Genomic DNA, 27,546 nt, shown 5'->3' on the forward strand with positions numbered 1-27,546 from the left:
TTACCAATTACAGATGAGTTATCCTCAGGTGCCACGGGGAGAGTGCACAGGGACTGAGGAGTAAAGGATTAGCCAGAGCACACAGAAATATTGAGCAACTCACCACTACCTCCTATTGTGCCCGTGCCAGTGGAAATCCTTCTCAGAACGGCATATTTTATTCAATTTTTAAGAGCTCTCAATTTTTCACTGAGGAAGGGAAGCTGGAGCAGCCTCTGATCCGTAATCAATCAGCCTGCCCTCACAGGAAAGCTCCGAGGAAGAGCTCTTGCTCTTTGGTCCTTTATCTTCTCTGAGAACTCCCAGAAATTGTATTTCTGAATGGGATTGAGTGAGGGAGAGGGAAAAGCAGAGCCAGGGCAATCCTCAACTAAATCTCACAGACCTCTGTCCTGTAGTAAATATCCTGTAGTAACTAACCCTAGGGACAGCATCCCAAACAACATTTCTCCAGTCAGAATGTTTCAGACTTTAAAAAGGTATTTGAGCACGTTGTGTGGGTAAATAACTGCCTAAATACCAAATTCCTGTAGATATTAGGGGGCATTAAAAAAATCAGGAATTTTAAAACAGGGTCTGCTGAAATCCGAAATGAGGCCATCCATAACATAAGCCATGAATTTATTCTCCCTGGTAATAAATCACTAGAAATATACAATGATAAAAGGAGGAATAACAGACATGGCTCATCCAGGGATCTCAAAGCTCTTTGCAGCCATTAGAGTTCTTTAGGATAGTGGAGGAAAAGGCTGGGCTTTGTTTGTTTGTTTGGAACGAATAAATTAATCATTAGTAAAATATTATGCAGTTCATCAGATATATTATTCACTAGCTATTTGTCAAAATAACAGCTCGCTCATATATCATCAGAACGAAACATTTTTAATGTGTGTATATCTAGTCCTGAGATGATTTATTCAGGCTTTTGGTGTTTTAGTTATTGACCAGTTAAGGCTCCCTTCCCTTGGGAGGCAGAGATGTGGAAGTTTGGGAGCTCTTGGTGAACTCAGACCATCTCTTTTTGCTGTGGTTTTGTTCAGGACCTGAAAAAAGCAGAATACTGCATCTGGGGTTCCTTTAGGCACTGCCTCAACAGACCAGCCTTAATTCTGATTGTCTCTAGCCAATGCTAGGTCGACCTCAGATAGGATAATCCATCCACTTATTCAAAATCAAACTGTGATCTGACTTCCCTGTGTTCTTGCAGGACCAGTGTCAGCCCAACACCAAGGTCCTCATCCCTTCTGAGTTATCTCAACTGTTTCAGTGTCTCCCCAGCTCACAGCTGCTGCACCAGAGGGTTTAGGGCTCCCAGCTCGCTGCTCCATGGGATAAATCACACAATTTCAGAAATACTGGGGGAGAACAGAGCAGTCTTTTACCAGGTCCCTCCCAGTTCCCTCTCCTGTGCCAGCGAGCTGGACTCCTTCCAGAAGTGCCTCAGCAGAGTGAAGCTACGTGACTGACACTGCCCAACTCCCCCTGTCATTCGTGACCAGCATCCCAAAAGTTGCAGCTCCTTCCAGGCCTTTATTGGAGTCAAACACTGCAGCCTCTCCCCTGGGTTTTATTAGGGAAGCTGGTGCCAAATCACCCAGCTCCCTCCTACTCGATAAAAAATGTTTATAACCCAGTAAATTCTAACATATCAGCAGCTTGTTATGGAGGGAAAAGGTCACTGGGAGAGAAAGGGGGGAAAAAAAGTTACCCTTCCATTGGAAATGCTGGCTGGGTACTGACGAAGGAGTCAGCACCAGAAAAAATATCTTTTGATGTGATAAAGTCTCATAATAGAAAATGTTGCTGCAATACAGGCCTCGTTTCTTCAGATAAATATTTAATATAGATCACTAAAGATTAATCGAGTACAGAAAAGTGTCTCTCCTATGGTTGGTGTAAAGAAAACATCTTCTCGTTAATTTATTATGGAGCCTGAAATGAGAAAAATCCTATGGAGAGAAAAGCAGGGTACGGTTTCCATAGAGAAGCAGAGTACCACACCAGAATTTATTTAGTGTGTGGGCAGAAGACTTCCCAGAGCCAGCTGCAGCGTGGCGTTCGCGTGATAAAAAATCCCAGTGTAGGAAGGAGCCTCCCAGAGACACTGGTGGTGTCTCGCTGCTCTGAACCCTGCACATCCTGAAAGGGTGAGACCTGAGGAGCTGTGGGCATTCAGAGCCTGGCTGCAGACTGTGCAAGGGCAGGTGGGACATCCCAGCTGCCTCTCAGGAAAGGGCATTCGGTCCCTCTGGAGTGAGGGGTGCCCCCAGCTCACTGTCAGGAGAGCCCCTCATCCTGGCTCCATCTTAGCCAGGGTTCCTGATAACCATGGGTGGCTCCAAGGCACAGTGCTGGGCAGTAAGGAATTCAGTCCCTCTGGAGTGAGGGGTGCCCCCAGCTCACTGTCAGGAGAGCCCCTCATCCTGGCTCCATCTTAGCCAGGGTTCCTGATAACCATGGATGGCTCCAAGGCATTTCACAGTGCTGGGCAGTAAGGAATTCAGTCCCTCTGGAGTGAGGGGTGCCCCCAGCTCACTGTCAGGAGAGGAGCCCCTCATTCTGAGGCTCCTTGCCTTAGCCAGGATTCCTGATAACCATGTTCCTCGATGGCACTGTGGCATTTCACAGAGATGAGCAGTAAGGAGTTCAGGTGCTGCTGTGGGATTCCCATCTCCCACAGTGCTGGGATGTGTTCACTCAGCTCCTCTGTGATGGGTAAAGGACAGGGTCCCTCTGCTTTCTTCCCCTGTCCACAGAAACCATCATGCCAACCATTTTACAGCATTAAATAGGACAGCAACAGAGAATAAATCATAAATAGCAGCAGACCCTTTGGAGTGAGGTGGTGGCCCCAGCTCATTGTGAGGAGAGGAGCCCCTCATCCTGGAGGCTCCTTGCTTTAGCCAGGATTCCTGATAACCATGGATGGCTCCATGGCATTTCACAGTGCTGGGCAGCAAGGAGTTCAGGTGCTGCTGTGGGATTCCCATCTCCCACAATGCTGGGACATGTTCAGTTATTGATGCAGGGTGATCCCAATGTAGGGAAATGTGCTCTGACTCCATGATTCAGAAGGCTGAACAATTGCTTTATTAAGGTAGGTTATATTACACTAATGCTATATTAAAACTATACTAAAAAGATACTAAAGATAAACCCACGACTGTCTCAGACAGTCACGACACAGCTTAGGCCCAGTTGGCCAATTAATCTAAACAACCATCAGCAGAGTCCAATTAACAAATCACTCTTGGTAAACTATCTCTATAACACATTCCACATGTGCTAAACAACAAGAGCAGTAAGTGAAGATAAAAACTGTTTTCTCTTCTCGCTGTTCAGAAAATGTGAATATCACATTCAGTCAGCTCCTCCATGATGGGTAAAGGACAGGGTCCTCTGCTTTCTTCCACCATCCACAGAAACCATCATCCCAACCATGCTGCAGCATTAAATAGGACAGCGACAGAGAATAAATCATAAATAGCAGCAGATATGGTATGAGGGGGAAAATCAGAGTCACAGTCAAGGGAGGAGAGATAAAAGATCCTATTTCAGCTGAGACTGAAATGGAACAAAGAGTCAATGAGATGGAGAGATACATGGGGGTTGTTCCAGCTGGCCAATTCCACTGATGTGGAGCCTCTGGCACCACCAGCATCTTGTGATGAACTTGTGAACAAGGGGATGCCTCTTGTTTTTAGCTGAAGTGGGCAAGAAAGTCCAGCAGACCTGTTTATGCTCAGGAAATGGAGGAGCTCCCTCTTGAAATGTGTATTCTAGAGAGCAGAAACTACTCTGGAGAGAAGGAGGCTGGAACATTTTTCCACTTCTCCAAGAAGCCCATCACACCATGTCTAATTGTTTCTCCAGAGGTAAAACTTTCTTTTTCTCCTTGATCTTTCTCTGGGGACACCTTCCCTGTTTAGGGAATGTTTTTGCCAAGCAGCTGGCAATATGTGAGTCTGCATGTTTAGCTCTCCCCAGCAGAGAGGCTGAGGGAGGAAGGTTGAATGCCACCAGTCAGAACCCCTGTGCACAGCTGGGAGGTGAGCAGGGGATGGGGCTGGGAGGAGCATGGCAAAACCATGGCTGGAAGGGATGGCTGCCTCCATTTCTGAGCCATATGCAGCTCTAAGGGTGTCTTCTGGCTGAACTCACAGGACACCATGAAATCCTGCACCTCTGGGACACTGGGGGTGCTCTCTTTGCAGTCTGCGTCTCTCAAGTCTTAACTGCTCCCAGAACCCAAGGAACAGCCAAAATCCTGAATAATAATTTTTCTGGTTCTATCACAGGCTGTTGGACTCTGCACAGGTGCAAATGAACAGCAGCTCTAAGCTGGGGCTATCCAGAAGAAACACCAACACATTTTTAATAGCAGTGGGCACTGTTGCGGTCATTTAACACGAAGCTGTTCTGTGTGTAGAACATTTATTTGTGGCACATGGCATGGATCTGGCCAGGAGAGTTTCAACAGCTAATTATTAACAGTTATCCCACCCATCCCACCCCCAGGATAACCCAGGGCTGACCAGGGGACTCATGTTTTGTCCCCTGCAAGCACCACGACTGCACTGCAGCTCAGTCCCTGTCACCTTGCTCTCTGACTGTGCCTGTCATGCTCAGCACTCCCGCTGCAGTGAGCCACAGATATAATCTATGGAACACAAATATGATTTTATAATAAGTTTTCTATGCAGCCAGGATAAAATGCCAAACAGAATAAGAAAACAATCAGTCAGTGAAACTCAGCCCTGGTGATGAGTGCACTGCTGGGCACGGTCCAGTGCCCAGGAAGATTGAGGCTTTAAATACAGGCACCACCTGCCCTTCCAGAGACAGGGAAAAGCAGGGCAAGGAGAGACAGGCAGGGGAGGTGGGAATACCCAGGGTTGTCTCCTGCTGGGGATAAGTTAAATTTAAACCAGGAACAGCATCAGAGCTGCACTAAGACACTTGGGTGCCTCCCTGTCTGTGGAGATGGGATTTGGCAGCAGCAGGGCTTTGGCATGGCAGTGCAAGGAGAAGGGACAGATCTTGGTGAGATAAACGTGCACTTGTTGTGGAGGCCTCTGGGTGCTGCTCTTGCACAGAGCCGGATAATTCATTCCTCCCACAGCTTTAGGAGCCTCCCTAAACCTCCATGAGGTTTCCAGGTTGGGAGAAGTTTGTACCAGGTTCTTTGTCCTGCCAAAGAATATGGTGTGTAGGACCCTGTGTCTGTCCTGCTGGGCACGCTGCAGGAGCTGGGGGAGAGAGAAATGGAAAGGAAGGCTGGGAATCGTGAGGAGGGGAAGGAACTCCACCAAAAGGCAGGAGAAAGGAGAAAGCTGGATCCCTTGGTGAGAAGTGCTGAAATGCATCCCACTGGCTGGAGCACCACTCAACTGCTCTGGGGATTTATCCTAGTCCAGAGAGGGCAGAGCTGGATGCCAAGGTTAATGACCTAGCCCAGGGCAAGGCAGCATCTGTTCTCCTGTCCCTCTTCCTCCTGGCACTTGCTCAGGCACTGGAGACTGTGAGGTTTCCAGTCTGTAGGAGAAAAGATCAGGACCTGCTCTCTACCAGACAGCAAAGATATTGCTTTTTATTTTCTGTTCCTCTGGTATTTGTAAGAGTTGGGGGAATCACATTTGCTTTTTTCCTGTCTCCTTTAAGCACTCCATGCTTGAGTCATATAATTGTATAACTCACAACTTCCATTTAAAAAATAAGAATAGGCTGTCTTTTAGGATTGCGGAGGAAAGCCAGAAAATACAAGTCTTTAAGTCTCAAAACACAGAAGGCAAATAAAAAGCATTGCAGATATTGTTGTTTTGCTCAGTAGATAAATATATACATATGCATGTGCTTCTAAATTCTGGGGTTCAGTTCATTCTTTGGGAGCAGAGGCTCAGATGTGCAATAGCACATAATCCCTAACTCAGGTGTGTGTGTGTATCTGGAATTAGAATAGGAACTGATAATTTTACCTTGCCCAATCCTCCCCTGCTGAAACAGCCATGAGGGGAGGTTTTTCATGGAATGCCACAATGGTTTGGGTTGGAAGAGCCCTTAAGGTCACCCAGTTCCAATCCTCTGCTACAGGAAGGGACACCTTGGTCTCTCCTCAGCTTTTCTGCAGCATCTTAGAAAAATTCAGTCTCCTTAGACTGAATTTTCATCCTCAGAAGGATCCTGTATTTTAACTCCACACAAACCAAGAAGTTTACCATGAAAGAGAGCAGCACAGGAGAGAGGGGAACAGCCAACCCAGACTCAGCAAAGGATTCCCCCACCACTACGTGGGAGATGACAAATTCCAGGGGTGTGCATCTGCTCCCTCCCACTTCTGGTCAGGTCCAACACCCTCCCTGTGGCATGACTCCACCTCACTCCACTGCTTGCACATGGCTTTTGTGTGGGAATCTGTGCAGTGGTGATTTTTAATAGCCATATTTCTGACAGCATCGGAGGGGCTGCTCAAGGAAGTGGTGGAGTTACCATCCCTGGAAGGTTCAGAAATGGTGTGGATATGGCACTTAAGACCATGGGTAATGGTGAATGTGGTCAGTGAATTTGGACCATGGGTAATGGTGAATGTGGTTAATGAATTTGGACCATGGGTAATGGTGAGTGTGATTAATGAATTTGGACCATGGTTAATGGTGAATGTGATTAATGAATTTGGACCATGGGTAATGGTGAATGTGATTAATGAATTTGGACCATGGTTAATGGTGAATGTGGTCAGTGAATTTGGACCATGGGTAATGGTGAATGTGGTGCCACCACATTACTGGGTGATTGTTGGAGTGCATGGTCTTGGAGGTCTTTACCAATTTTAATGATTTAGTGGTTCTGGTCCTGTTTCTGTTCTCTGTGGCTGTGTTTGCACATCATCAGCACCCTGAGTGAGGTGTGGAGGCAGAGATGAACCGAGCCCTGGGCAGGCAAAACAGAGCAGCAATTCAGCCAAGACCCCACCATCTACTTTAGTCCTCACTGGTGAAACACTTTGCCCTGTCTCTGCATCTGTGTGGATTTTCTTCATTCTGGATCTCTTCCTTGGGAAAGTTGTTCGTCTCCTGCTGCTTTAGCTTCTCCATCTACAGTGACACATTTGTTTAAAGGTGCTTTGAGATCCACATATCAAAGTCACAAATAACAGCTGAAGAAAACATGACTCATGATGGGGAAATTGCCAAGCATGTGCCTGAATAACCAAGTGCCTCAGAGCTTCACAAACAGATCCCAGGAAACAAAAGCATTTGCATTCACAAGTCCCTGTTCACTAGCTAGGACAGGACAAAAATAAAGCTTTTTCTTTATGAAGTGTTGCATAAAAAGCATGGTTATCTTTTCATTGCAGGCCACTTTGCAGCATGCAAAGAGATTGCCTTTCTTCATGAGTTTGTGAATTTTTATTTTATTGCAGTCTTTTTATTTCCTCCATCAAAACATGCCTGAGTTTGAAATGGCATGACTAGGAATGAAAATTAAATACATCAAAACTGATTTTTGTAGAAATGAGATTTTGGAGCAACCAGGGAATATTCAAGGCTTTCTCACAGCTTGTGTTCAGTTTTTTTGCTAAAGAGGGATGTAGTCTGAGGAAATGGGTCACCTTTTTCCTAGAGAAAATTTCTTCAGTTTTACTGTAATTCTGAAATGTCATAGGCTTTTGGGGACTTTTTTTTTCCCTTTTTTAATCTTGAGCAAAGCACAAATGTCTCTGATTATGTATGACTCGAATTTTGCTGCAGCTATCCTCTGCAGCCTAATTTTTTTTTAGCCCTTAACCTCTTATCTTATGCTATTTGCTAGTAATTTCAGACCCAGTCACCATCTGAATCCTGTACTGAGAGGGGACATCCTCTGCATGCAGCCGCTGTGGATATTCCTGCTTGAATATCAAAAAGCAACCCTTGGCCAGTGGCCTGAGTGGAACAGCAGAGCTTGGAAACCAAAGGGATGTGGAGCCCCAGCTCTGAGGGTGAAGGCACAGAGGGAGTGCCCTGAGGGACCACGAGGAGGAACCACTGTTTTCTCCTAAACCAACTCAGGGGAAATAATGTCCCAACACTACAAAAACTAAGTGGCAAGGATAGAAGTGGGAGGGAAGTGTGGCTTGAACACTTCCCTCCCACTTCTGCTTGAACAGAGTTTTTGTTCACTTGCTCTCTCCTCCCTCTGCCACGTCCTCCCAGAAGCTTCCTGCAAGGCCCCTTGCAATGGCTGAAATGATGGAGGGTAGGAGGACGTGGGATAAACCCATCCCTTGTGCCATTCTGAGCCTGGTGGCCATCTCTGGGATCTTTGTCAGCAGGCAGTGCTTAGTCTGCCTGTCCTGTTGCAAGCTGTCTTCCCTGCAGATCCTCTTTGTGCAGCCTGGAGCACACCTTTCCACCTGAAGGGTGGCAGGGCATGGGCTGGACCCTCCTCACTGCACTTTATCTGCACAAAACCCCTCCTCAGCTGCCCTGCAGTCGAGGATCTCTGGTGGGAACAGGTGACTTTGCCAACTGGTGGCCTTGAGGCATCCCAGCCACCCACCAGCTCCTGCCTGCAGTGCTCAGTGGTGTCTCCATCAGCTGAGGATGACTCAGGGCCCAGGGGTGGGCGACAGGGGACACTTTCCCATCACTGCCTGCTCTGCCCACAAGCCTGGCAGCTGTGCCCAGGTGGCTCTGCCAGGAGCACCTGGAGGGCTCAGCTGGGGAGAGGAGGCAGGAGCAGCTTTGTATGTAAACATCATCTTCTGTTCCTTTTTTTTCCCCCCTCCTAAATCAGTGAATTTGAGCCTTTGCCAAGTGAGCAGCACAACTGACCGGAGGAGGGGTGACAGCTCCATTTTCTAACTACAGCTCGAGTTTTGAAACATAGCTGCATGCTGTGTTGGAGAGAATTCAGTGCTTTTTCTTGAGAAAAAAGGCAATTGAGGCTAAATTTCTGCTATTACTTTCCCAGTATTGACAAATGCTGTGCTCCAGCTGCCGGTGGTGCAGCAGCCAGGTACCTTCACCTGCAAGGTGAGGAACTGAGGTTCAAGGGGACATTTCTCAGCTTTTTCATCTGAGCAAACTGTGAATCGTGATAAGCACAGAGCAAAGTTTGGGGCTGTGGTGTCACAGGCTGAGGTTATCAGCTTGTTACAGCTAAAATTAGGAAGAAAGCCAGTGGTCTGCACTCACCTCTATCTTCAGGAAATGAAGCAAGTGCAATTTAATGAAATGATTTGTTCCAAACTGTGTTCTTGTTACAGCCTTTGATTGGTGCTGTTGTGCTCCTAGGAGCACTGGCAGGCTCTGAGTCCATAGTCAATTTTGGGACTGGGTGGGCACCACTTGCTGACAGGGTCCATGGGGTCACCAGGACTTCACATGGGCCAGTGGCCCCTGGGTGATTTCTTATCTGCTCTAGAAATTAAACTCTCCCTGCCTGTCTTCCATTGCAAACTTGGTTACAAAAGATTGAAATATTCTCATGTACTGCTTAGCCACAAGAGGAGGGACTTCATCGAGGGTGTAATCCTCCAATCTACTAGAGTCCCAATAAACACATCAACATGAAAAGGTCTAGTTTTTCAGGTGTTTTTTGTGGATTTATTCTTTGTTTTGGGGTTTGGGGTTTCTTGCTGGGTTATTTTTGTGTGTTGTGTTAGTTTTGTTTGGCTTTTTCTTTGTTTTATTGGAGTTATTAGTAGTTTTTTCTTGTTTCCCCCCTTCCCCCAAACCAATTGGTATAGCACAAGAGTACATGGTTTGGGACATTTTTTCTGTCTTTGCCACATGCTCCTATGCATGCTCCTATGCATGTTCCACAGGATGTCTCAGCATCCTGTGTCTTTGATTCCCTTCCAACCTGTTGTTGGCTGATCTCTGCCCTCATCCCCCTGGATTTGTGTGCAAAGGAGTGTCCAAGAAGGGAACTGAAAGAAGTGTAAAGAGAACCTACAATCATGCCAGCTATCCCACCCTTCCTCAATGATACCTAAAATTCCTTAAATTACTCAGATGTTTCCATCTATTGCTCCAAAGGTGCTGTTCTTTGAAAGCTTCTTCTTGGCAGCTCCGTGTGACATTCCAGGATCAGCCTGATTGTGAATTCTGGGCCAAAATTCTAGAGACAGAAATGCAGGAGACCCTGCTATGAAAAATAATATCTGTGTCATTGTTTTGGTAACCAGAGAACTCAAAATGCCTGATTCCCAGGTGAGTTTCTCTAGGCTATGTCAGGTATTTTAGTGAGAGAACTGTTCCTGCTGCCTGCCCTGTGATTTTTATCCTCATTCCCAGTGAAGGACTGTGTTGTCCATCTCAGAGCAAGCACGCTGTTGGAACAGCTTCCCCAGCAGCTTAATTAACCCTGTGTGGTCTGGGTGAGCTTTCAGGGAGCACACAGCTCCAGAGCAGGATGTTTGCTATCATCAATAATGTTTGTTGAGCTGCGGTGGCACGAACAACGCCAGGAGCTCTTGGAGAGATGTCACTCCTGCTTCCAGCAGCTCCCACCAAGCCCGTGGGAATTGCAGGGGCTCAGAGGTGCTGTCAGCCCAGTGTGGAGCAGCTGAGGGGGTGTCAGCACTCCTGGTGCAGCGTTCAGGAGCACATCATCATGGAATGGCTCTATGCAGTGCTTTTATTAAGAGCTCTGGGTGTCAGGGGTGCACAGACCCAAGTCTGACCCACCATGGTTTTGGGCTGAATATGTTTTATGTTATCTCATTATGTAACTTACATATTAATTATTAAGCTTACACTGTTCTATTGTATACATTGGTTTCATCCAAGCATGGATTTCTCGTGATCCCCCTCAAACCTCTAACATAGTTTCTCATGATTCTTCTCATGACTAAACAATAATTAGATCTAATTACTAAATAATCATCACATCTAACAATCGTATCATTTATCATATCCTGATTACACAGTTGGAGTTTCACATGATCCAGCAAACACAAGGCCTACCATTTCCCAGGGCCTACCCTTAACATTTCCCAGGGATTACCAAGCCTAACTTTCTTCCTAACTCTCTGAATTTTCTCTGATTTTAAAATCTTTTACTATCAATGGGAACTGCGGGGTGGCTGAGGCTGAAGGAGGCTGGCCTTGGGAAGGGTCAGTGTCGGGACTCAGGACATCCCTCTGGGAGTCCAGAGTTTCCTGGGACCCTTGCCAGGGGGCTCAGAGACCCTGGCACACAGCCCAGAACACCAGAGGGTTCGAATATGACCCGTGGAGCAAATTGTCACCTTTATAGAAAGAGATGAAAGCCACAATAGTGTAAATAGTGTAAGAATAAAATAATTAGAGTGTGAATGTAGGTTTTAGGATTTTTGGTATAGGGGTTTCTGGGGACAAGATGGAGGGATTTGGGCATGTCTAGCATTTCTTCTTCTTCTTTGCCTCCATATTGTCTGGTGATGTTGGCACTTTTAGATTGGTCTGGAGTAGGAACCCACTGTCTAGTGTAGATGATAGGTATTGGAGAATGATTGTAAATATTGTACACGTAGTTTGTAGTATATGAAGATAACACCGCCCTGGGGGCAGGCAGAGTGCCTCTGACTGTCCTGCCGGATGGATCTCAGCTGGACAGGGAGAAAGAATTTTATAGATAAGATACAATAAACAACCCTGAGACTGAGAAATGAAGAGTATTGACTCCTTCTTCAAGCACTGGGCTGGGAAAAGAAACTTTCGAATTTTTGTCAGGGTCACTCTGACCAGCCAGAGAGAGAGACCCCGACAAGTGGCGTTCCCTGGCTGGGCTGGAAGAAAGACGTGGCAGGTCAGTGCTTGAGGTGTGGGGTTTTTGTAAGGAAATCTGCACAAATTACCCTACAGGGAGAGCTGGGGAATGAATGTCCATGAGCTGTTTGTGCTGGAACTGATGGGTGAGGTGGAAGGGCATTGCAGCAGCTGCCTCTGGTGGGGTGTGGGAGCAGATCCACTGAGGGCTGGTGAAGGCAGCTGTGTTGAAGAAGTTCAGAAGTTACTGTGTGTTAGGGAGGATGCAGAAATCCGTGGCCTGGAGGTGATCCCAAGCAGCTGAAAGGGTAGAAACGTACTCTGCCATGTTTCCTTGTGTTTGGATTTGAAGTCAGGGTTAAGAATTACAGCCACATCCTGGCCATGATCACATTTAATGATAAACAAACTTTAAAATTACCAAATTTAACCTATCTTTTAACTTGTTCTTACCTATGCTGAATCACCCTGCTTTGAGTCTCTAATAATTAATTTATTTGAGTTTTTTTTCTAAACAAATCAATCTTTTGGGCACCCAACAATTCCATGTTGCTTCCCAAGAGACCCAAACGCAGTCCTATCCTAAGAGCAAGCACAACATTTGGAATCCCATTTGTCTGGCTGGATTTTAATTCAGTGCTGGCACAACCTGTTTACCAAGGGGCTTTCAAGGTCACATGAAATTCCTCTAACTTTGAAGTAATTTTATTTCATTTTGGTTCTTGCAACTGTCATCTTCTTCTGGACCTCTTTTTTACCTCCCACATCCCTTCTCTCCAAAAAAACCCTCGGAGCTTTCAACTCTGTAACAATTTAATATCTTTAAGAAAATGATTAGAGAGATGAAAACAAAACTCTGGAGCAGGCTGAACTGCTTGCCAAAAAAAGGGGGAATATTTGAGGTTTCAGACCCCTCAGCCAACACCAAGCACATGGCCAAAGGACAGACCAGGGGAAAAGCAACAGGAGATTCTTCCTTTGTCCTTTGGAGCCAGGTGGAGGAGGAAGTCCCACAGCTTTGCTTAATTTCTGCCACAGGACTCTGCTGAATGATTCAAACTCTGATTGTCCTCCCCTTGGTTCAGTCCTACCCAGGTAAATGCATTTATAGCAATGAAGCTGCTGCAGAGAGCACAGCATTTATCAATAGATCAATAGTCAATTTATTTATCTCATTCACCTGCCAGCAGTCATAAGTGAGCCTGTCTACTTGCCTGGTTGTTATGCAAAATGCTGTTGGACTTTCAGCTTAAGTGATTTCTTTTTCATACTTCCCTGGAATGAAATTTTTAGGTTTTTTTGTTGTTTCTTTTTTCTCTCTTTCATGGCAGAGTTTCAGCCTCTGTCTAATTTGGAACTAGTTTAAATCTACAGACTGGAGGTTTTTTAAATAGATTAGGGGGGATGAGTGCCAAACCCTCACAGGAAACTAATTCTTGCAGGTCCTTTGAAAAGCTCAGCTTTGAAGAGTGACTTCTTCATGCTGGCCTAGATAGGGAAGAGGCCAAGCTGCAGAGGAAAGTGCTGAAGGAATATTGCACTGCTCAGCCTGGGGCTGTCTGGCATTTTGAGGGCACAGACTGGAAATGAAATATCACTGACCCCACCACAACCACAGATACCCCACCCAGGCTCCTGTAAAGCCTGATCTGGCAGAACAAGATAAGCATTAGAGTGCTGCTGTCATGTCAGCCCTGTCCCTTGGCTTTGTTTGCAGGATCCAGGGCTCACAGGAACCTGGAAGAGCCATCATCCTGAGGACTGGAGATAATCAGGACTCTGTGCAGCCAGTGGCTGGGACAACTGGGCTGGAAAAAGGAAAGGCAGAGCAAAACAAAACCCCCCCAAACCAAGTGCCCTGTTGGAGGAGCATCTGGAAGGGTTCTGGAATGTTTAGGGCTAACACAGCACTTGATTCTTACCCAGACAAGGCTTGAATCTGTCTGGCTTGGTTCACACTCATTCTGACAGCTACTAATACTTGTCTGCAGCACACACAGACATGTCCAAAAATGTCTCTCTTAATGATGGTGAAGTGCTTGAAAGAAAACAGGGGCAGAGACACCAAAATCCCAGGGAACATCTCTCTGACACCAGGGAGTCCTGGTGACATCACAGTCCATTATGTGGGCAAGATGCCAAGGAGAGGGCATGAAAGAAAGTTTGTGTCCTGCTGTTACTGCAGAGTCTGCTGCCCTCAGGAGGGCCCAGCACCTTTGGGAGTAGCTGGTGGCTTTCAAGATAAATTTTATTTAAAAAAGTAAAGAGCCATGGAGCAGAAAGGAGCTGGTGCCTCGTCCTTGCCCAGCTCCCAGGGAGGGGTGGGGCTGCTCCTGTTTGAGTGTGCACTTGGTGGGATGCTCTGAAGGATGGACATCCAGCACCTGGAGGGGCTGGGCTCTTCTGCTTAGGCTTTGTTCAGTGCCTTCCTCCTCTGCTATTTTTTTTTCCTTTTTTAAACTGTCCTGATCATTATTTAACACATTTAATTTCTTTTTTTTTGTTTCAAGGTCTGCACTGTTTCCTCACTTACATGCTTTGGTTGGCTTGGCCATGTGGAGATGGGGAATTTAATTTGCTCTGAGGGCCCCTCTCCCTCAGACTTCCCTCCCTGGGTAGAGATGCTCCTGCCCTTGGATCCTGCTGTCCTTTCTGATGGTGCAGAGTGGGGCCTGCATGATGTACCTATTCCAGCCTCTTGACTTTTCCTCCCTCTTCTGTAGTTTTTTTTCCCCTGTTTTTCTGTTTCCATGGAGGGTCATAGTGCTAATGAGCACTGAGACATTCCTAGTGGCTCCTTCTGCCCCTGACATGCTGGCCTTGATGGAAGCACATTAATGCAGCTTGAAGGGGCAGTGTTTTCTCATCCTCAGCCCTACTCAGATAAAGTGTGTGCCCTTGCTGTTAGAGGCAGGAAAGCCCTCAATCTGTGCAGGTGCCTCCCTGAGGCAGCACATCACCCCTCATCCCTCTTCCCTCTCACCTCCCTTCCCCCTTCAGCACCTCCTACCCCTTCCAGCCCTTAAAGAAGCTCCTCTGTGTTTTCTCTAGAGGGCATTTCCTGGCACAGCCCAAATTCCCTTGGGCTCTCAGCCCTGTTGAGACAGAGCCCCAGCAAGGGCTCACTATTGGAATAAAATCCCAATATTGCAGGGTGGAACGTGCCTGGGCTCGTCCGGCCCTGGTGCTCTGGACCAAAGGCAGCAGCTGGGGATGTTTCACCTCAGAGACACCTTGGGCTGGCTGGAGGTTGCAGTTGGGCACTCAGAACAAGTCCAGGCATGGTAGAAACTCAGTTTACCTCTGGTGGAAAAGGTTCAGGGGATGGTGAAGAGGAAAGGGAGAGGATTCTGCCAGAGGGATAAATCCAGAGTTTATTGCAGGGTGACAGAGCTCTGAATCTCGGTAACAGCTCCAACAGAACACCAACCACAGGGTCTCTGTGTCTTTTAAACCCACAGGGAGGGGGGAGGGAGAGGACAGGTGAGCCACCAACCAGGTGGGGGGGGAGGGTCTCAGGGGACAGTGACACCTGGACAGGCCAATGACCCCAGGTCTGAGAAGCATCTTTGGAACTGCTGCCAATCACACGAGGCCCTTGCTGGGATGTGGAACCTGACAGACAGCAGTCAGGAAGGGGGAAAGGGGCAGGGGAAGGAGAGGCTGGCACGCCTGAGAAGGAGCTGGGACAGGATAAAGCTTCACACTGCAATACCTCACCCCACAGCTCAGACCTTGGCTCAGAGTTTCTCCTTCTCCCACCCCTGCCCCAGGGATACCGACCCTTCCTCCTCCTTGCTGAGGGGTTTCTCACCTTTCCACAGCCATCCAAAGCTCCCCTGCTGGCAGAAATCCCTTGCTTGGCATTTCCCCTGAGGGTCAGAAGACTGTACTGATCCCAGCTGTACCATGGGGTGCCCCCTAATCCCAGTCCAGCCTTTGCACCTTCTTCACCTGGAAAACAAGTGATGCACAGGGCAATGTTTCCCTTTTCAAAATGCCTCAGGAGCTGTGGAGGCCTCAGGTGTGTCTCCCAGGTGGTGGCACAGAGCCTGTGGTGCCTCAGGTGGCTCAGAGAAGTAAAGAGTGAAAGGCAGCCCAGGATGGTTTTGTGGGAAAGGTTCCAGTGCCTTTTGCACCCATTATCCACAAATGCAAGGCCTTGGTAAATCCTCCCAAGAGGCACAAGAGGAAGGTTTCAGTGGTGACAAACAGACAAGAGTCTTGCTTACCTAACCCAGCACTCTGAATTCATTTTGGTTGATTTTCTGCTTCTGCAGAAAATGCAATTAAATCTAGAGTTGAAAGCTAATAGAAAACCTGTTCTTGGAGGTGTTTCTTCAGAGACTTCAGGAGTTTCAGGCTGGAACATTCCCTAAGGCAAGATCTATGCTGTTCCCTGCAAATATAATTTTTTTATGACCTCAACAATCTAAATTATTTCAGTAGCCATATCTATTAATGTTAAGTCTATTTCCCAAAACTGTACCATAATCTTGGCCTCAGGTGCATCTTGCAGCAGAGGGTTCTGTAGGTTGCATGGAAGATTGCTGGAATTAGAAGTTTGCTTTCCATGTAAAATATTGGAATTCAGTGAGCCAACTTTAAAATGTATTTTTTGGACATTAAAAAGGAAATTTAAGCAGGCCATATCATTTGTTTGACTGTTGAGGTTGGAGCAGATGACCCCACTGGTGTTCCCTTCCTTTGTTTCCAATCCCAATGAATCAACAGCACACAAAGAAATAAAACAGCCACATGCTATGTAAAACCTATAAAAAAGCTTGAAAAATGTCACTAAGTAAATTCAAATAATGCATAACTTAGAGGGAACTGCAACTGGCTCATGGATATTCTATGAGCAGAAGATAAACATCTAACTTAGTTGCATCAATTATTCATCATAACATATTTGCTCAGCTTTTCTTGTCAGCTGGGAAAGCCACACATCCAAGCACAGGGAGAGCAGAGCAGAACTGGGCTTTCACCTGCTGAAGTGCCCTGGGAGCAGGAAGCCCTGGGCAGGGATGGCATCCATAACAATTGGGTGGAAAAGTCTCCCTCACTGAGAGGGAGGTGGATTCTGCTCAGGGCTCATCTACTGCATGAGTGGGGACTGGGGTTGTCCCTTGGCAGCAGGAAAGGCTGGAGATGTGGCAGTGATTTCTTTTAAACTCCTCCTTTTGCCTCCTGCCAGCGGTGTCAAAGGGTGATGTTGGACCTGATGTAAAAAATGAACCCACTTTTCCTTTGGACACGTTTTTTATCCAAATGTCATTCTCCTTTCCTGCCTTCATTGCCCAGCCCTTCCCAGTTTGCCTTGTCCATCTCCACACCCTGAATGGAGACACTCCCAGGCTCTGGGTGCTGACAGACCGTGGAATCCTGGAGTGGTTTGAGTCAGAAGGGACCTTAAAGACCACCCCACTCCACCCCCTGGGTGACAGGGACACCTCCCACTGTCCCAGGCTGCTCCAAGCCCTGTCCATGGACACCTCCAGGGATCCAGGGGCAGTCACAGCTTCCCTGAAGGAGAATAGGGATCAATACCTGACCAGCTGCACATTTCAGCTCTTTGCTGCTGAGTGATCGATTGCAAAGCAGCAAAACCAAACTCTCTGCACTTTGCTGGGAACAGGGAGCATTCCCTCAGCCCTTTCTGAGAACGTGCTGGCTCTGGGGTGCTCTGGTCCCTCCTGGCTTTATGGACACTGCAGGAAGCAGGAACATGAATGTGTGCTCGAGTTTTACAGGAAGCAATAATTGTCTCTTTGGAGAGGAGGCAGAGATGGCATTCTTCCTATGCTTGCTAGTTGTGATCTCTCTGATGGAACATGGGTGTGTCTATTTATCATAAATCCTTGCCTGTCTTTGAGCATCCAGCTCTGCCTCTTCCTGTGCAGTGCAACTGCTGAAGGGACCATTCCTTCCTCAGAGGGGATTTCCTTCTGGAGCAAGGTCTGGGATTGGAACTCTAATCTGGGGTGATGGGAGAAACCTCTCTGTGGTGTCAGAGAAAAACTATTTGTCTTTACTTTTAAAGTTTTGTCTTTACTTTTAAAGTTTTGTCTATCATTAAAGTTTTTATTTGTCTTTACTTTTAAAGTTTTGTCTTTACTTTTAAAGTTTTGTCTATCATTAAAGTTTTTATTTGTCTTTACTTTCAAAGTTTTGTCTATCATTAAAATCAACTTTTACACAATTCTGGGACAGCAGAGAACACCCCCTGCTCCACAAAAGTGATGTATTTGTTATCTGCAGACAACTTGGGAGCCAATGATCTGTTTCAATCACTCTTTGTGTTAAGAACCAGTTGTATGGAGGGGTTTTTTGCCTTTTGACTGAGGTTTTTCTAGGAAGGATGGATGTTTCTTCAGATTGCAAGGTTTGACACTAATGACTCTTGTAATGTAGTAGGAGGTGTGTTTTGTTTTGGCATTTTCACTTGGCTTGTGAAAGCAAGGAACTACAGAGGGGGCATTAGCTCAGGTGTAAGGAGATATTTTGAAGTAAATAGCTGGCACTTTGCTATTTTGATGAATGTAACTGCTGTCAGCCAGCATGGAGTGTTGTGAAGGGGCACAATCAAAATAAATACCTGCATAATTACATTAAGTCAAATAACCTAACACACGCAGAGTGGACTGAGTATAGAATCAACCTGGGCAGAAAAAAACCTGGTTTGTGATCCTGGCTTTGCAGCTGAGTCTCTGAATGTGCCTGTGTGTCAGGGTCTCTGCCAGCCAGGTAGGGGGGGTGTGCTGGGAGGACCCTCAGGGCCAGGGTGTGCCATTCCTGGTTGTTATGGATTGTTCACACCAGCCACAGGGACAGATTTTAAGCCAGGGTCCTGCTGGGAGTGCCAAGTCTGCTGAAGGTTTCCAGTTAGTCTTTGCTGGGTTACAGTGTGATCTGCAGAGAGGACCCCTGTCCCAGTTCATGCCTCAGAATTATGCTGTGCCATCTAATCACCCAATCCTCAAATCCAACCCCAAATCCTTTATTCTGACCAGTGGTCCCTTAACTTCCTATTTTTTTTACTGGGGCTGGCCTTTGTCTGAAGTGACTTCATTTTCTGGGAAGAGTCTCCTTGGTCCTTATCTTCATTCCACTTGTTTCTGCTGAATTCAGCTCATTCCTCGTTAGCAGAGCTAATTTTCTCCAAGAAGTTTACTCTTGGTCAGCTCTTGCACATAAAAACTTCCTCTGTTTTAGCTGCTACTGCTGAGCCACACTAATGCTAAACAAGATTATTCCCAGAGAACACTGTTATTAAATTTCTTCTGTAACACTGGGATAATGTTAATTGTTTTTTTCCATAGAGGCTGGTATGGGGCTGTGCTTTGGATTTTGCTGGAAACAGTGCTGATAGCACAGGATGTGCTGCTGAGCAGAGTTTACACAGGTCAGGGCTCTGCTGCCTCTCGTGCCACCCCACCAGTGATGGGGTTGGGATGCACAAAGAGCTGTGGGGGGACAAAGCCTGGACAGCTGACCCCAGGGATATCCCACACCACGGGACTTCATGCTCAGCTTGTGGGGCTGAGGACGAAAGGGAGATGTGCAGTTTGTGACTCTGATGGAGCCCTGGAGATGGCTGAACTCCAGACTGTGATGGGAAGTGGGGAATGAACTCCTTGTTTTGCTTTGCTTGCCTGTGCAGTTTTTGCTTTATCTGCTAAACTGTTGATCTCACTGAGTTCTCTCACTTTCACCCTTCTGACTCTCCTCCTCTCTAGGAGGAGGGAGTGGCTGTGTGGGGCTGAGCTGCCAGCTGGGATTTAACCACAACACCTATAATCTAAATAAAATATTTGTCTTAAGCCCAAGTTACAGGAATAGGTGGATGAAAAGTGACAGAGAAGCCTGTGAGCTGATGGTCTGGGAGATAGCTTAAGATAGAGCAGGTGCATTGTAGGAGAATGGGTATAAATAACATCCTCTCCTTTAAGGAAAACTTTGCTGAACATTTTTTGAAAGACATTAATAGGTTTCTCATTTTTCAGGTGCTCAGCTGGTGATGTTTCAGAGGCCTGATTTTTAGAATGCAGGTGTGCAAGCTTTTCTCTAGACATTTCCCTCTGTGCTGTTTCAAAATGGATACCTGCAATAAAGAACTGCTTTTGCAAACATTAACTTCATTTTTTTCCAAGTTGCTCTCAGTTTAAAGCATGGATTTCAGAACCACTTTGGTTTTTTTTTTTTTTTCCTAAAACATGAACAAAACCTCCACTTTCATCCTGGACTCTGCTTATATCTGAATCTATCCTTTTACATTGTTTATCTCAAAACCTGCTTTCCAAAATGCTCTTTTGCCATACTCATGGTGCTGAAAGGTGAAGATGTTTGGAGAAAATGTATTTTACTTAGCTTTGCTTTGCAAAAGGGTGCTAGGAAGGCTTGTGGGCATTAGAGATATAACAATGATCAGTTTGGGCTAGATCTGTGGTTGAGACTGTTTGCTGGCAGAGACCAGAATTTGCTGCTTTATGGAGAAGTGAAAGACCCCAAAGTGTGGGAGGGTGGAAAGACCAGGCTGCTTTTATTTTAGGGCAGTCCAGCTCTCTGACAGACCCCTCTGATAACTCCAAGGGCACCTCCTCACCAGCCTGATCCTTGTAGTTTATGGTTATTGTGCAGTAATGTCTCACTTTTCCTCTTCTCCTCCCCTTCCCCTCTGTCCAGCCTTGTGACCTCATGTGTGTATCCACATGGGGGTGTCCAACAGGACTGGCCCCTTCTCCATCCTCCTCCCCTACCCCCGGGGACTCTCCCTGCCCCTCCAGACTGGGAGCCTCACCCCTGTTGTGTTGCTGTGTTGTGGCACAGGGAGTTTGCCCGTTGGAAGGTGAGGAACACAGCCATCGAGAGGAGGGACCTGCTCCACAACCCGCTGCCCCTGATGCCCGAGTTCCAGAGGAGCATCCGCCTGCTGGGCAGGAGACCCACCACGCAGCAGTTCATTGACACCATCATCAAAAAGTACGGCACCCACCTCCTCATCTCTGCCACCCTGGGAGGTAGGTGGCACCTGGCCCTGGCACCTGGGCTGGCTCTGGGGGGTGGCATTGCAATATTTACCAATGCAGCCAGACGGGACAGGCCTGAGCTTGTCTGGCCCTTGCTGCTGAACCAAGCAGTGGCACTGTGGTGTTTCACCCCAGAGATGCTTATGGCTGGCTGGGTGCTGCTGCTGGGCACGTGGGGACGAGTCCAGGTGTGCAGGAGCTCGGTTTTACCTCTGGAGGAGAAGCTCTAAGGTGATGGGGAAGGGAAGGAGTTGGTTCTGATGGAGGGTTTGGATCCAGAGCTTTGTTCTGGCCCACAGCCTCTGAACCCAGCCCCAGCTCCAGCAGAACTCCTGACCCCGTGGGTGCTGCTCCTTTTAACACCGGGGAGAGGGGCAGGGCAGGGACAGGGAGCCACCAGCCAGAGACAGGAGGGGAGGTCTCAAGGGACAAAGGACACCAGGATGGCCCAGTGCCCCTGGGGGTAGAGGGCATCCTTTGGATCTGCCAATCACTGACGCCCTTCTGGAATGCCAGGACTGACAGACAGTGCTGGGAGGAGAAGGGAAAGGGGAGGTGACTGACACACCTGGCAGGGAATTATCAGGGAGGGATCTGAGGTTCTGGGGTAACTCTGGAATCACAACACAACAGGGTGGGGAAGGCACTGGGCAGTGCTGGAAGTGTGTCCAGTTTGGCACAGCAGGGGCTGTGGCAGTGGTGAGGGGAGCAGGGCATTTGTCACTCTGGGACACAAAATAAAATGATGTGCATGCTGGACTCTCCAAGGTAAAAAAAGAGAGAAGTTTAATTTCTGACTCCAACATTTATAGATTTCCAAAAGTGACAGTGGATTGGAGGGTGACAGTGCCACCTCTCCAATGACACTGGACAAACCAACAGTGTCCATCAAATTTCTCCTCCAGAAAAGAATGCAAAACAATCAATTATTTACATGAAATGCGTGAGAAAGTTCATTACAAAAATGCAAACATCAAAAGGCTTAGAAGAACTTAAGAAAACCAGGGCAACAGGCATCTGTTGTGAGGAAAAGCTGAGGGAGATGGGGCTGTTCAGTCTCCAGAAGAGATGACTGAGAGGAGACCTCATTAATGAGTATAATTATCTGAAGGGGGGTGCCTTGAGCATGGATCAGGCTCTTCTTGGTGGTGCCAGCAACAAGGACAAGAGGAACAGGCAGAAACTCTTGCCCTGGAGGTTCTAGCTGAACGTGATGAAGAATTTCTTGGGAGCATTGGTACAAATTGCCCAGAGAGGGTGTGGAGTCTCCTCACAGAAGTTATTCCAGAACCAGCTGGGTGCAGTCCTGTGCCAGTGCTCTGGGATGACCTGCAGGGCAGGGAGGCTGAACCACATACCCCACCATGGTCCTTTCCAGTCTGAACCACCCTGTGACTCTGACAGCAGAGGGGACACAGGCCAGGCTGCAGCTCCCCCTCCCAAAGCCCACCTGTGTCCCCAGAGAGCCTTTGCAAATGAATTCAGAGTGTCAGGGGGGAGTTGTGCCCCTGTGCTGCTCTGACCCTGTGTGTCAGGAGAAACACGTCCCTCAGCTGGGGGGACTGTCCTGCCAGCCCTGCACCACTGCCCTCACCCCTCTTTTTCACAGGATGAAAACAAATGCAGAGGGGGAAAAACATCCTTTCTTGCTGGAACTGGAGGAATTTTAAAGAGCTCCAGGAAAAGGGAGTTCAAGGAGTTGGGCAGGGAGCGTGAACAGAGGGGAAGAGATGGCCAGGAGGCTGAATGAATTAACATGGAGCAGACTTCTGGAAAAACAGCAGTTCAGTAAAATTCAAAATGTGTATGCAAGGGCTGCAGAGAGGTCTGTGTGTGCACAGAATGTGTCAGGGATGACATCAGAGAGAGCCCTGTAGGGCCATGAACTCCTGGGCAGGCGCTGCTGGTGCTGCTGCAGGAACATTTTGAGTAGCTACTGTTGAACACTGGAGGGGTGAAAATCAGCAGCTCCTATTGATGTTTACTCCTGGTTCTTTTTTCCCACTCTGTATTATTTTCATGGTTCTTTTCCCCCTTTGGGGTGTGCCTTTCTTTCATTTAAATGCTTTTCTACCAAGAACAACTATCTGTGAGGAGGATTCTGCAGTGGTAAAGGGTCAATTTTACTTCAAAATTTCTTCTTGTTGCTTCTTCTAACGTACCTCACCTCCAGCCTTGCCACATTGCTGCGTTTGCAGTGAACTTTGAGGAATTTCTGGCCATCTGTCTGTTCCCAGAGCATTCTGCAGACACTGGGATGAGATTAGGTGTGTGTGCATGATTCATGCACAAATTAGTGGGTAGGTAAACTGGCACAGTTCCCCTGAAGTCCAATGGCCTCTGGTGTGGTGATGCCCTTTAAAGATCCTTGAGCTGCTCTTCCAGTCCAGGCACCCAGACAAGTCCATTCCACCAGCAAGAAATGTGAGAGGAAGGAGGTTTCCAAGCATTGAAGAGCACAAGTGACTGCTTTCTTCAGGCCTTAATGAAGTCTGGGTAAAGATAAACTGCTTTTTATTGGTCACTTTTCAAGACCATGTTTTACAGAGCCCAAGACAGCCAAGTAGAGATTTCTAATTTTTTTTTCTTTTGCTGGTTTACTTTTTTCCCATTGACATTCCTCTTTTTCTTGCCACTCACATCCATGAAAATTCAAAATAAGAAAGACCTTTGATGGTAAAATATATTTTTAATTTTGCCTGGCTGAGGCTGTAAATTATTCACAGGGGCTTGTTTCTTCCCCTGATTTTACAACACAACAACTTTAAATATGCAGAGGCTTGTCATGAGAACTGGTGTTGGAGGGGAGCACCAAACCCCCCACCAGCCCTGAGCACGGTGAGCAGTGGTGGGGAGGAAAAGAGGATTTATCTTGGCAATGGCAGTCCCAGGGAGGATGCAGCTGGAGCTGGGCATGCATTATGCAGGGAGGACACGCTCTAATCACAGTCTGGGGGCTGGACAAGAGCTCTGGGATATAAAAGCAGCCCCATCCTGGCTCTGGTGTGTCCCCAGCAGAGCTCCAGGCTGGGTTGTGGCTGTTTGTAGCTCAGCCTGGTGTTGAGGAGGTGGCAGGGAGTGACAAGCACGCAGGGAATTGTTTGGCTTTGAAACCCCCGGGAGGGTGGGACACGAGCAGCACCAGAACGCTGCAGTTTTCACACCTGGCCACAGGAGGAACAGCTCTGGTGCCCTTCAGCCTGCAGAGCAGCCAGTGAAAACCCAGCTCTGCTCCAGCCTGCTTCTGACAAAGGCACTGGTGAAGGGTCACTTGGAGGGCATCCATGCTCTGGGATGGAGCACACGGAGCTGAGAGCCAATTTTCAGGAAAATCCCTCAAGGAAAAACAACTTTGAACACATCATTCACTTAATTAAAGGAGAAATTAAGACTTAATAATGCAGGAAAATTCTGTTAACCTCTCTTGATCCAAGAGTTGCTTTCCCATGTGACCCCTCCATGGGGATGCTGTGCTTTTCCAGCTCTGCACAGAGCTACACAAAACAGGTTTCCAGCAGCAGTGTCCCTGCTCAGCACCCCTCAACCCTAGGGACAGCCCTGCTCCTTCAGAAAAAGCATCATCACTCACGGCCTTCTCTGTTTTCTTCCTTTGGAGGAAAAAAAAAGACACCTTCTGTGGGGAAATCACTGATCCCCACTGCCCCAGAGCAGAGATTTTTCCTCTCTGCTGAGTTTCTCAGTGCCTGGTTTGTGTTGTGAAGGGACCAAATCCAAGAGGAGATCTGACAGCAGTGCTGCTGCCTGATGGGATTCCACCCAGGCTTCCTGCCTGCCCTCTGGCCAAGGATTCCAGCCTCAGCATTCCTCTAGTGAGAAGGAGCCAGGCTGGAATGAAAAAGCCCTGATTTTTATGCTTTGGCTGGTAATATGAGGCAGGATTTTTTTCCAGGAAAGTTGTTTGGGTTTTTGTTTTTTTTTTTTTTTTCCAGTTATTGGTGTAATTGATGAAGAGTTGGTGGCTGTGCCTCACAGCTAAGGGGAAAATTATCCCAGATCTTCCTTCTCCTGCCACAGCCTCACAAAATGGTGGCAAAACATAATTTCTCATTTCCCTCTGCTGCATCTCCTTGCAGTTAAATGCTTCTGTTACACGAGAGATCCAGAAACTTCTGGCTCAAAATACACTTTCCCACTGATCCAGCCTTTCAAAGGAGTTGATTCATAAAAATGACAAAGTTCCTTCAAATCCCCCTGAAAAACACCAAGAGATGAAACTCAAAAATGCATTGAGTGGTCAGTGCAGTGACCACTGCTGCTCACACTCATCACAGACATTTTATTTATCCCCTGTGCCTTGCTGGCTGTTTGCTGTATTCACCTGCTGTGTCTCATTAGATGCAGGGGTTAAATCCTCTGGAAGATGGATTGACTTGGTTTGGGTGGACAGAGCCTGATCCCTGCCAAGGTCCCCTCACAAGCTCAGCATGTAAAAATGGTAATGGTGATAAAGGAAACCAAAACTGGTCATTTTCCAGGGAAAGTGCTTTTGTGAGAGGTAACAATGATGACATTGTTACTACCACAGCTTTGATAGCAGTGGAAGGCTAGTCTGTTATTTTAAACAAAATATTAAAGACAAAGTTTTACATACCTAACTTCTCCACTTAGGTCCTGCAAACCTAATTAAAAGATTTCAACTGATCAATTCTTTTGATGAAAAGTACCTTCTTTCCACAAAATAAAAAATAGCGAATTTTTCATCTTAAAGCCAAAGGCTGAATACTCAACCCAACTATTGCTTGAAAAACTGAAACCTAATAAAAATATTTTGATTTTCAGCCAGAATATTTTTGGTTTGTTTTCAGGCATTTGGCTTTCAGATAAAAGCTGGAAAATTTCCAGGGAAAGTGAGGGGGAGGGTTTACTGGGATTTTGGGTTATTTTTTTCATATATGCAATAAAAGAAATCGTTTGGATGTATCAAATTGTTTTAGCTAGTAAGAATTTTAAAGAAAAGTAAGTCCTTGCTCTCTTAAAAAAATTATGCAAAGATGATGAAAAGTGAAATATTTTTTGGCCTTGAAAGCAGTGGTACATATTTTTTGGACCATGCTATCACTGCCAGAGGCAGTGTATTCATCAGTGGTTCATCTATCAAATCAGAACAAGCACCATTCTTCTCATTAAGAGAGTTATGTAGAAATGGCACATTCCTCCTCTAGTTGTGTCTTCCCTTCATTTATTAAAATCCAAGTTTCACGTGTTAAGGATGCAGGATGGCATTCCACCTTTTAAGGCCTCTCACAATGCCAGCCTTTTGTTAAGAATGGACTGGATTTTAATGTGTCTCACCCAGCACAAATTGAATTATGAGGTAAATAGTCCTTCTCAGCTGCACGTCCTTTTCAGACATGTTTTGTTACACTCGGGTCTCTGCTGATGTTTATCAGTTCTTAACTGCTTCTCTCCCAGATTCTCTGTGGTCTCCATTTCAAAATCACCTGCTTTTGTCCTTTATCTTGTATGGTATTTTCACTCTATTTATATTTCCTGGATGAGTCTCTAGGAGAGGAAAGAAGGCAGCAAAGGTGGTTAGTTCAAATTAACTTTCCTATTTGCTCTTTCCTCTGATTAATTCTCTTAACTCATCCCCTTTCCCATCCCCTTTTGCAAGGCCACTGGGAGCTGAAGAGGCCCAAGTGCCATTTGTTTGTCCACTGCACACTGTGTTCTGCTTGCAGTCATCATCCATCCCTTCTAGGAGTCAGGCCAGACAGACACTTGCACAAAGTGAGATCTCCTCTCAGGTGTGCATCATTCTAGAGGCACTGCCTACAGAGAGAACATGCCTCAGGTGGAACAGATGGGCTGAATCCTTTGTGGCAAAGCTCTGCTGGCTAAAAAATGTCCAAAACGTTGTCTACTCAATTCAGTGGAGCTGCTTTACTTGTCTGCTGGACTTGGCCTTGCTGTCTGAATAGAGGAGGAGGCTTCTGTGCGTCCCCCTGGGGTGCTGGTGCTGGTGAGGAAGGGTGGATTCCTCCAAGAGTGCTCTAGGTGTGGGACTTTTCTTTCTTTAGGTGCAGTAGATGACTCCATTTGCTCCTGTTAAGGTGGCCCTGCCTGGCAGCCTGAAATCTCCTTTTCTCTCTGCTGCAGGAGAGGAGGCCTTGACCATGTACATGGACAAAAGCCGCCTCGACAGAAAGTCAGGAAACGCCACCCAGAGCGTTGAAGCTTTGCACCAGCTCGCCTCCTCCTACTTTGTAGATCGTGATGGCACCATGAGGAGACTCCATGAGATCCAGATCTCTACCGGAGCAATCAAGGTACCACATCCTGCCTTAGGAAGAGGAAAAAGGATTTTCTGCCTTGTATGGATTCTCTAGGGATTTGGGGCAGGGCTTTGCCAAGTCCGATGTCTTCTCTGAGCACAAGTTCTTTTGTTCCCAGGGTTAGGTTTTCTCTTGTTCAATTGAAGAATTGATTTCCCCAGGGTCACTAATGTCTGGAAAGAGGTGGGCATTCAGGTGGTTGTGTAGGACAGGAGACTTTCACTAAGGGTGACAGTGACTTCTGGAAGGGAGAGAGGAGCAGAGGCCCCAGATCAGTGATGGAGGTTGGAAGGGAAAGGCGGGTCTGTGAAATGAACAACCCTGTGCCTCCTAGGAGTGTTTGTCTCCTGGGGCTGTAAGGCTGCAAAACATCTCTCAGCTGAATTTGCTACAAGAAATGGTGAAAAACTCAGTGTGGCATTACTGAGGCTTCTGGAATGAAACGGACTGAGAGACAGCTTGGGGGTTGCAGCAGGAAGGAAGGGA

General features: G+C 47.0%; 1 protein-coding gene across 1 annotated transcript in view; it reads left to right on the forward strand.

Moving 5' to 3' along the window:
• BRINP1 (BMP/retinoic acid inducible neural specific 1) overlaps positions 1-27,546 on the forward strand; it is a 91,930-nt gene that overhangs the window by 44,066 nt on the left and 20,318 nt on the right. Inside the window, exons 3-4 of the mRNA XM_009093503.4 lie at positions 20,565-20,755; positions 26,885-27,054. Coding sequence (XP_009091751.1) covers positions 20,565-20,755; positions 26,885-27,054 — 361 coding nt within the window. The remainder of the gene's footprint in view (positions 1-20,564; positions 20,756-26,884; positions 27,055-27,546) is intronic.

Source organism: Serinus canaria, chromosome 17 (genome assembly GCF_022539315.1).
Source record: "Serinus canaria isolate serCan28SL12 chromosome 17, serCan2020, whole genome shotgun sequence".
Lineage (NCBI taxonomy): Eukaryota > Metazoa > Chordata > Aves > Passeriformes > Fringillidae > Serinus > Serinus canaria.